General features: G+C 38.1%; 1 protein-coding gene across 1 annotated transcript in view; it reads left to right on the top strand.

Annotated features, from left to right (window-relative positions):
* The first annotated feature begins 7,149 nt into the window (after positions 1–7,149).
* Positions 7,150–11,085, top strand: part of TIGAR (TP53 induced glycolysis regulatory phosphatase) — a 22,610-nt gene continuing 18,674 nt past the window's right edge. Inside the window, exon 1 of the mRNA XM_006923843.3 lies at positions 7,150–7,325. Within this exon, the coding sequence (XP_006923905.1) occupies positions 7,294–7,325 (32 nt within the window). The 5' untranslated portion in view covers positions 7,150–7,293. The remainder of the gene's footprint in view (positions 7,326–11,085) is intronic.

Here is an 11,085-nt window from a genome sequence, read left to right as displayed (position 1 = left end):
TGAGGGTCACGCAGCTCGCAGTAAGGGCTGGGACTGGAACCCAGAGGTGGCTTCAAATATCACACATCTTCCACCACACAGGGCTGCTCGATTTATTTGTATTTTGCTTACCAAGAATTGAACTGAAAGAGTGAGACGTTCAGCCAAGGTGGGGTGAATTGAATGATGATATCGCTGTTGAAATCATCGGAAGATGGAATGTCATCTTCGGATTAGACAAAGTCCTAAAAGAAAGAAAAGCCTTACGATCTAAAGTTTTTCAGTGCATTTATAGTCTGGAAGTGGGATTTTCTTTCCCGGCATTTTTGCTTTACTTCTTGGTTATTATTCACAGTAATTCTGTTCAGGTTTCTATCAGGACATGTGGCTTAAAAATGTGTAGCCACATTGATTTTCAGCCCAGAATCACATGTACCGGAATGTAAATCTTTTCCCTTAAAGTTTGTTTTGACTGGAAGAATCTGCCTGTGGAGCCATTCACAGTTCTCCCTGCTCCCAGGTTTGCGTTCTAGTGTGGGTTTGTCTCTGTAAAATCAAAATGGAAAGACTACAGAAGCACCAATGCAGTACTTCCTGCCACGTTACATGCTGTATACCCTAAATCATTCCAGGAACCAAGGCCAGAGGATCAGCATTTTAGGGCTTTAGGTCTTCTCTTTTTCTTAGCATGCCTGTCAGGGCTGTGGCAAAAGCAAGAGCGCTGGCCTTCCCAAGAAATACCCACTAGTGCTTGCTATCTGCCTGGAGTATTGTTGACTCTATCAGACATTTATATATTATATATCAGTTGTCACAGATATGTGACAGGGAGAGTCAGGATGCTGCAGTGGAAAGAGAGTTTCACTTAAGCAAGAAGATCTGGGTTTGAATCCCAGAGCTGCCACCTACTAGCTATATAAGAGCTCTGAGCCTCTGCTTGTTCTTTTATAAGACACAAAACTTTGCTGGATTATTAAGAGGATTAAATGAGGTAGTCTATGTAAAGTGCCTAATACATAGGAAGTTTCAACAAGAATACACTCAAACACATCAAGTACCATGTCAATTATTTTTAAAGGAGTTATATATGCAGATGTTAACTTTCCCAATAGGCAGGGGTGGGGGTGGGGTGATATTGTTTTCCTGTGGATCCCAATGGAGACTACTCTTGACCCCATGAGAGTAAAACCGTAAGCACTTACAACTTTCCTAGTATCCCCTTTGTGCTTTGGCCATTCTTCCAAAGAGCAATGAACTTGGGCTTGGGGAGAGATCTTTTTCCCATTAAGTGACAGGCTAAAAGGCAAGGCATGAAAAGGGATTAGTGAATGCATGTATTCAAATAAAGGGGAGTTTCCCAGAAGCACGTCAGGCCGAGAAGGCATCCTTCGACTGTCCATCAGCAGAAAAGCTGTTTGACTGGCAGATATGATTTTTTGGAACTAGCAATAATGGGGAACTATAGGCGACAGATGTCAGATGTTAGCAGCATGGCTGCCAAAACAAATCTTCCTCCACCTTCAGACATCAAGCTGATGGAGGACTGGGCACAGTTGGACTGGCAGCCCCTTCTTGCTTGGATCATTGGTCACATTATTATTTCTCAGTCGCTGGACAAAACAGATGGTTTACCATGTATTTGTGATTTTCTGTTGGCCGAGAAATTCTGTTCCTCCATCAGGGTACAGCATGTAATCAATTATGACAGTGGGTGGTGCAAGAAAATCCTTGCCAATAAAAGTCCAAGACTTTCTCTTTTATTAAATTTGCATAAACCACTACAATATCCAACTTAAAAGCAATAGAAGAAAAAAGTAAAGTAGCGGTGTTAGAAATAACTCGGGTAATTTCAAAACCACAATTCTCAGTTGGTCCCAAAGACTCTCAGTCTATATTAACATCTGATGTCAGTCTTGTCTGTCCATCTTTAGTCTTAAACTTAAAATCTTTTTGTTTCTATTCTTGTGAGTCTTTTAGAGCTTTATCTTTGAATCATAAAATGACATAATCATAAGTAAACAGAACAAATACCAAGAACACACATACCCATCAACTAAGATTTGTTTTGACTATTCAGAATTGTACTCTATTAAATGGTAATAATAGTAAGTTGGCTTGTCTTGGTATATATGAGTGGCCACATACATAGAACGGTATATGCATTCTCCCCTATCCACCCTTTGGATAATTTTCTTTGTGAAAGACATCTTACTTAATTATATGTATATATCACTGGAAAAAATCCTTTAGTAATAATACAGCACAAGTATTTTAAACATTATAAATATTATCTAGAGAAACTGATGCAAATGACGTTTCTTCTTGTCTTTTTTTTAAATGCATGTATTTTTTTCTTATAAAATCTGTCTCATAATGAATAGGTTTCTATCTTACTTTTAATTTTTTTCATTTAACACATATTGGGGGAATGTCATTCTATAATTAAATATTATTTAGGAACATGATTTCTAATGATGGCAAATATTGATTGGGCTCTTACAATGTTTCTGGCACTATTCTAGGCACTGAAGGAACTTACATTCTAGCAGACAGAAATAGGCACTGAACCTGTAAAAACAGTAAATAAATGATATAATTTAAGATCCAAGTGCTATAATATAGGATGATACTGACTGTGCAGGCTATTTTGCTTGAGGAAAGGCCTCTTAAGGAAGTGATTTTTGAGTTAAGATCTGAAGGCTGAGCAGGAGATAACCATGCCAAATATCTTAGGAAGACCTGTGTAAACAGAAGGGACAGAAAATTCAAAGCCTTTGAGATAGGAATGATCATGACATGTCTAGGGACAGAGAGAAGCATTGTGGCTTGGTGAAGAGAGGATGTGAAGAGGGAAATGGGACCGGAGACCTAGAGAGGGGCCAAGTCACCTAGGCCTTGTAGGAGCTGCATAAAGAGTTGGGACTTATTCTAGTTGCAATAAGAATCATTAGAGAATTTTCCAGCAAGTGATATGATCATGGAGACATCATTTGGGCAGCTGAGTAGGGGATGGTTTATAAGGTATGAGTTGTGTTAACAGGCTCTCACAGTCATCCAGACAAGAGATGATGGAGGCTTAGCATAGATTGTAGTAAGGTCATAGGAAGAGTAGTGGACTCAAGACATAATTTGGTGATAGAGCCCACATAAACTTTTAAAAAAGCTTTTAGATGTATTTACTTATTTATTTATGAAGATTTGAAAAGCACAATAAATAAGCTTGGATTCAGACATATATTGAACTCTGCAACCAATAATGAGTGAATCACATTCTTCCCACTCACACATGAAGCATTTATACAAAATGACATAGACTAGTTCACAAAAGAAGTCTCCGCAAATTTCAAAGATGTATATCTTTAAAGATCTTTGAAGTCCTGAAGATTTAAGTCTATAACTGAGTCTTATGATCAGAATAAGAAGAAAACTCTCAGTTAAAAAAATTATAAACAAGAATAGAAATTCGCTAACTCTAATTAACCAACATGCCAGCATTCGGTCCAATATAATTAATTTAATCCTTAATGCTATCGTTGAAAGTGTTTAAATACCTGGAGAACTGAGGTCAACTCACACTTCCTCCCCAGTCCCACATTCCAAGTAGATCAGGTATTATCACACTTGGCTTATCTTCAGTGAAGACTATAATTAAATCTTTATTTGAAAACATGAGTAAAAGTCCAGCACTCACTGAATTATTGAGCCTACAGAAATTTGTCATAAATTTGATGCGAGCGTTAGGTTAAGGTGAAGGATCAAAGATTACATCAGCAAAGTAGTAGATTATTTCACCATTTACTGAGATAAGAAAGACTTGAAGAGGAGTGAGAAGTCTTTGGAGGTAAAAATCAAAGTGTGTGTGTGGACAAAGTTACATTGAGATGCTCACTAGAGTAGGTAACCGAATAAGTAACTGAAGTAGGTAACTGAGTAGGTAACTGAATAAATAAATGAAGTGATCAGGGAAAATTATAGGCGGGAGATATAAATAAGATCTATACAGTGGATAAGATCACCTCGGAGATTGCATAATTGCATAATGTCGAATGAATCATACATCTAAAAGTAACTGATAAAATGGGAGATGGTTGCTTTATGGAGATGGAGGAGAGAAGTGGGCCAAGGGCAGAATCTTGGGATACTCCAACACGCACAGTGCTTATGGCGTCGTCTACTCACCAAACATTCATGCATTTCCCCACATTTCCCATCACCTTTGCAGTTAGAAAGGGCCATGTAAGTAGCTCTGAACAATGAATAGAGAACGCATCTAAGAACTCGTTCAAGACACTCAGTCATTCTCATCATCTGCCCCAGTAATTTATGAATCCATGTGTTGATGTCAATGTGTCTGTCAACCTTAGTCCTGAATGACTATATGAAGCTTCTTTTTGATCCATGTCAGACATGTAGCATGAGAAACAAAATTTAATGGTTAAGTCGCAGAAATTTCAGGGTTAACTTGTTATCTCAGAGTAACTTGGCCTATCCTGAATAATTCAGATTTTCATCATATGAAATACCACAACAAAGCACTGTTTTTCATTTTACAAAAAGGGCAGATGTGATTTGATAGCTTGTCAACAAAGGTATATCAGTGGTTACTTCTAGCTGCTATCTAAACAAAGTTTAAACCAACTCCCTGTTCATTTTATAAATTGAATGACAATCCCTGAACCATTGTGAAAAATGCAGGATAATGTTCACTCTTTAAAAGATCCACAACCTTCATTTAAAGATTTTTAACTTTCTCCAGATTTTTAAAGTTTATGAAGACATTGTTTTTATACATATTTCTTGGATAATTTTTTAAATGAATATTGATATTTTATAATTTCCTAAATTTTTCCTAAAGCAACCATCTCCCATTTTATCAGCTACTTTTAGGTGTATGATTCATTCGACAAACTGATTATAAGAGAAATTGTTCATTCATTCATTTAACAAATTTTAATTGAGTCCCTACTTTGTTTCAAACATTTTGATAGGAGCCAGGAAAATGATGAAACGGAGCCAGTATTTACTCTCATTGTTGTAGTTCTGATACTACTTGGAGCATACTTACCTGGGGTCAAACTCAGTTCTGAGATCTTAAGAGATGGGAAATTAGTTAACCTCTACATATCTTAATTTCTTCATCTGTAAAACTGAAATAACTCATAACTTACAGACGTAAGACATAAATAAGACAAAGTGGAAGGCTGTTTTTAATTAGGCTTTAGAAATTCACTCAGGCCCCTTAAATAGAAAGTTTTATTGTAAAAACTAGAACCTACAAGGTATCTGGTACAATGGCATCTTGAGGGACTAGGGACCAGGTTGTCTCTGCATTACTCACTTGGATCTGCTTCTGTCTGTGTGTCTATTACGTTCTTCCATTACCTTTGCTGGTCCTTACCTACAAATCTGTTCTCAAGCTTATATTGTGGTTTCTGTTTCTTCATTGCTTCAGTCTACATGCTCCCTCATAGCTCTATGTTGTGGTTTTCCTCTAGGATTTCTTTCTGCTTTAGTCCTTACAGCTAACTACCTTATTTTCATTTTTCTAGGTCAAATTTCCAGGAAAATCTGTCGGACTAGTTTATTCATTCGATCATTCAGAACATATATATGGAGCATTTACTATGTACAAGCAGTGTACCCCCGTGGTAATCAGGGTTCCACTGGAGCCCTCTGAATGACTCCTCTACCCTAATCCTGAAAATGCTCCCTTTTCCCTAGGAGCTTGTTAGAGATACTGAATTTGGCCCTCATTCCAAACCTACTAAATCAGAATCAACAGTTCAACAATATCTCCAGGTGATCTGAGTACACCTTTAAAATTTGAGAAGCACTGCTTTAAACTTCTAGCTCTTAAAATTGGCTGCACATTGGAAACAGCTGGAGGTTTTAAAAAGTTGCTGATGCCTGGGTCCCTCCCACAGAGGTCCAGATTTCATTTTTCTGCGGTGTAGGCTGGAATTCAAAAAATCCTAGATGATTCCAATGTGCAGGTAGCTTTGAGAATCTCTGAATTAGTCCCGTGTCATCACTGAACAGCTGTGAGCTTAGACAAATTGCTTTGTTTCCCTTGGCCAGAATTCTCATCTCTTAAAGTGAAGATAATATAGCATACCCTGTCTGCCTCAGAGTTGTTCTGAGGGCCAAATGGGATTATAAACTTTTGAAATGTGTGCCTATCAATCCAAATGGCCCATGTTTCACTTAAGTTCTTTAAACCCATCTTCTACTACATAATTGAGGATTCAAGGAAACAAATGCATTATTAAATAAGAGAATTTAGGTTAAAAATGCATGGAAGACAATGTAAAGACCACATCGTTAAGCTTTACCATATATATAAAGTTAACCTTATTAAGCTTTACCTGTGTCATGGCTAGTTATCTCATTTTACTTATTATTCAGAGTTTGAGAGGCTAAGTAACTCTCTCAAGTCCCTGAAGGCTGTTAAAGAGAACTTATTCACTAGTTACTTTTTAAAAAACAGCGGAAGTGGGGAGGACTCTACTCAAGACCACTGCAGTTAGAGGTCAAGACCTGCGATGGGGTAAATTTACTAAAGAGGAACTGGTTAGATAACGAGGGTCAGTGGGAAAGGAGCTTCATTAGATACTGAGGGTGAGGGTATTCTCAATAAGCTGGCTTCGCAGGATTCTTTGGGAAGACCGGGCTCAGCAGGCCAAGTATAAGGCCTAGTTTAGAAGCAGGCTCAAAAGAGTCTGCAGTTTGCTCTAGGAGCATGCCTGTCAATGCGGATTTGGGGACTGCAACTGGGTGGTTTAAGTCTGCAGACCTTGCTGACCTTACATCCTCCGTGTTAGGCATGAACAGCTAAACCTCATATAACTCGATTCATCAGGCACTGTACACCCATGAAGTAAGACTACTGGCTGCATTCCAACCTTACAACAGATTAATCATAAATCCGAGCGTCGGGGTCCCTTATCCGCGCTGAGCCTCAAAGATAAGAGGAACGCCGGGACAAGAATAGCTTCCTCCGGCTACTACAGAGCGGACTCCACACGCACCTGCCGCGCGCCAATCACAGGCCCGCGCACAGGGACGCAAGCGCCATGACCGTGAGCGGGTTCTCGGCTGTAGCGGGTTTCCTCCGACCTGCGGGCCTGATTGGCCTTTCGGAGATGATGTAGGCGGCCGCTTTGGCCTATGGCAGCCGAGCCCGCTGGCCGGATGGGGTTGGAGGAAGTGGTATGGACGAGATGATCCCGCAATGCAGAGGAGCCGCGGAGCACAGTGCAGGTGACGCTCGTCGAGCTGTGGCTGTTGCTTCTCGTTCCTCTGAGTACCAGGAAGATGACACGCTTCGCTCTGACTTTTGTCCGGCAGTGAGTATTGCTGTCGCAGAGTGCCTTTCTCTCCTCTTCAATGAGTGTGTTTTGGAGTGGGTAAAGTACCGTTGATCTGTCGCCCTTTCTTTTCCTGCTTGCTCATCCTTCGGAGAGTTGGCTGGGACGGGCTATTTTCTAGCTGTTTTCGTACGTGTTATTTCATTTCGACTCTTCCTTCCCCCAGCGACACTTAGCGAGGAAGGGAGGCAGGTGTCAAATATCATTACCTCCGTTTTACAGATGAGGAGAGTCAGGTCTGGATAAGTAAATGATCAAGGTTCCCAGCTACTTGATGCCTGAGCTAAAGCTGAAGAAAGACAACCTTGTCTTCGGACTTCTATATGCACCGTGTTAATTTCCAGCTGATTCCGAAGAATTTGCAGAATAGCTCGCCCAAGCCTGTTATTTGTGATCCTGGCTGCCTTCCCCTTTCTCCGTCTCTGCTGTTCCCCCTTGTTTGTCTTGGGGACTACCCCACGGACGTGTATCTGAGATTTATTTCTTCCCTCCAGAGGTTACATTACTGGAAGAGGAAAAACAGCCTTTGCCTGCGTCTCAGTCGACCACATCACCCGAACAAATATTTTTATCATTAACATTACACGGAGCAAAATGCTGATATGTCTTTATGTCTCTTTTTCCTTCTCAACACTTATTTGGCAGCTCTTCATGGGAAGTGAAATGAGGGTGGTTAAGAGCACAGATTTTTCAAGCAATATTGACCTAGGTAAGAAACAAGGTCTAGCTAGGAGTCTTGTAACCTGGCCTTCTGTTAACCGATTTAACCTTTCTTACCTCAGTTTCCTGATACATAAACAGGAGATACTGATAGTACCTACCTCATTGGGTTAGTGTGAGAATTAAATGGGAGAAAGGTAAAGTTTATAGCACAATGGTAGGGAAGAAATATATATGAGAATTAAATAACTTCTCTTTCTATAAGGACAGCTCTAACAAAAAAATGTAGTTAATCCACAAATAAGTATGCATAGTTTATCAGAGCAGCATTTTGAATAGGTACTATGTGCCAGCAGACTGGGTTACACAGATAAATAAGATGCCATTTTTGACTTTATGGAACTCACAAGAAATACTAATATTATTTAACCTGGTCAAGCCTACTTTAATTCTTTTTTGTCCCGTTGTTCTTTTATAGGAAGATAATCTTGGGAATCATCTGAAATTGTCCTTTCAGAATTCACAGGATTTTAATGACTAAACTAGAAATTGAGTTCCTCTCTATCTCTTCTGCCTTACCCCTCTTCATTTTATAGAATGCTTTATCACCTTGTATGACCAATTAAGGTCATACAGCTAATCAGTAATGAAACAGGAATTAGAATCCTAATTGCCTTTTCTTTGAATATTAGAGCGTTTTCTGGCTCCCTTGACCCAGCCAGCACAGTGTCTGACATATAATCGAAGCTCAGAAGTTGTAGGAAATTTGGATTAAACCAACCCTTGACAAATCAGGTGATCCCTATTTAGATTCTTAATGGACAATAGTTATGTGAATTTTTATCCCTTCCCTGATTCTTAAAAAAGGCTTGATTTTTAAATTGATTCCTCATAGAATAGCTATAGAAACCAATTTAAAAATGTCTTAATAAATGCCAGGCACTGTTATAATTAAATTCTGATAACAATCCAGTGAGGTAAGGATTGCTCCTCAATTTGCAGGTAAGGGAAAAAAAACAGAGGGTATGTAACTTGCTTAAAGTCACATGGCAGATTGGAGAGGCAGGATTTGAATCAAAGCAACATGACTCTACAGCCCATCCTCTTAACACTGAACTCTTCTACATCTTAAGTTAAAGACCAGTATTTGTAGATTGCTTGAATATCACCAGCCATTTTAGAGGCTACTTTTTATTTCTCTTAATGGAATTGTAAAGAGTGATAATAGTTTGTGTTGTTCTGTTTTTTTGTTTTTGTTTTTGTTTTTTGTGGGAAAGTGGAATGAAAGTGTTGAAATAATGACTAGTGTCTGAACTATCTTTTCTCCTTCAGAATTCTTAAAGCTAAAATTGATGATTCTTTAGGGAAAAAATGATTTCAAACTTGATCGATAATCACCCTAGTTATATGTAATGACTATTGGAATTAGCAAAATTCTATTATTCAGCATAATTTGGGAATAGGCACTGGAGTTTTGTTACCTGATTCTGTATAACTCTATAAGTTACTCAGACATCTTGAAATACTATGTTGGCATGATCAATATTTTATAAGAGTTTGATAATTTTATTGAGCAGTGCCTCTTTAAGTAATGCAAGAGAACATTTTAAAAGCAATATCTTTAAGTTCAATCAAATCCTTTATGAATTTCGTGCTGTTACTATATGAGTGTTTACCTTTCTTCATCATACTTGGAAGTGAAATATCTTGTGTAACATTTTTGGAATAGAATGCCCAAGATTTCATACTTCAAGTCTACTATATTATTAAACTGTAACTTCTCATGATCTTATGGCACAGCATTGTTGAAAACTCTGGTATGTAGGTTGACATTTCCATCACCTTCACAGTACATTGAAGACCCTAGTTCCCTTGAAATGTTATTTGTAGGTGTTTACAATCAGTTGCCTGCAAACCATCCGTTTCACTTCCATTTTTAACTAGCTCTTAAAACTTAAAATTATTTTTACAAACTAAATTTAATTTGAATGGTGTAAAGGTGATGGGTTAGTAAACTTATTGATAACTGCAATATACAGATGATGTATATCAGCATCGTACACTCAAAACCTATGTAATTTTATTAATCAATGTCACCCTAATAAATTTAAGAAAATCGGTGGAAAAAAACCATATTAATAGCAAGACTGATGTTTTCCTTACTCTATTCTAACATCAGTTAACTCACTTTTTGTTGAATGCTAATCATTGTTCTGGTCTTAATAAAGCATGCAAAATAGATATTGGACCATCTGTAAACTTTTATAAAGATAATATGTAACTGTTACGTTACTGTGATATTTGTTTCCTGGGAATGGGGTTGATCCTAGTCTTTGCACCTAGAACTAACCTATATATAAATAAAAATATATCATGAGTTGTCTATTTTCTTCCCCTTCTCAAACATCAAGAGAAAGTCTTCATGTTACTAGCCCTTGAAATCTTCTGTATTTTCAAGTGACTTAATTAGTGTAGAGGAATTAGGATAATTCATGATCAAATATCAGGTGAGGCTTTACATTTTCATGTGTGCTAAAACATATCTATTTTGAAAACTTACCTCAAATGTATACTAATTTCTCATGATTTGTTTCTTGTGGCACAGACTGAGTGCTCGTCTGTTGAATTTGAATTCTTTAAAAGGATATGCTTAGGAAATTAAGCTTTCTGTATGATTTCTAAAGAAATGCCACAGAATATAAACTGAAGCTAACAAAATCAAATACCTTTTTAAGTGAAGAATGGTGTGATAATCTACAAAATGAATGACGCATATTTGTAGCCTATAAAGGGCTAGTCATAAGACTTCTTGGCAGAAGCATTTGGATTCTTGCATAGTCAGGAATAACACTACTCATTTTCAAAATCTGCATTATTCTCCATATTAGGTTGATGCAACTTCTGGCTGTGGCTTTAAAGAACTGGAGCCATTTAGACACACTAGTAGTGCCAGGGTAAAACAGGAGCACAGAACTGGGACATTAAAATGGGGTGTTAGGTGGGGCCTGGAGGGAAGGCTAGCTAAAGAGCTGGCTGCCTCTGTTGGGTCTTGAAGAATGAGTACATATTTCCAGGTTCA

Source organism: Pteropus alecto, unplaced genomic scaffold (genome assembly GCF_000325575.1).
Source record: "Pteropus alecto unplaced genomic scaffold, ASM32557v1 scaffold76, whole genome shotgun sequence".
In the NCBI taxonomy this organism is placed as follows: Eukaryota; Metazoa; Chordata; class Mammalia; order Chiroptera; family Pteropodidae; genus Pteropus; species Pteropus alecto.
The sequence above is the reverse complement of the archived record's forward strand: the minus strand, read 5'-3'. Positions and strand labels throughout refer to the sequence as shown.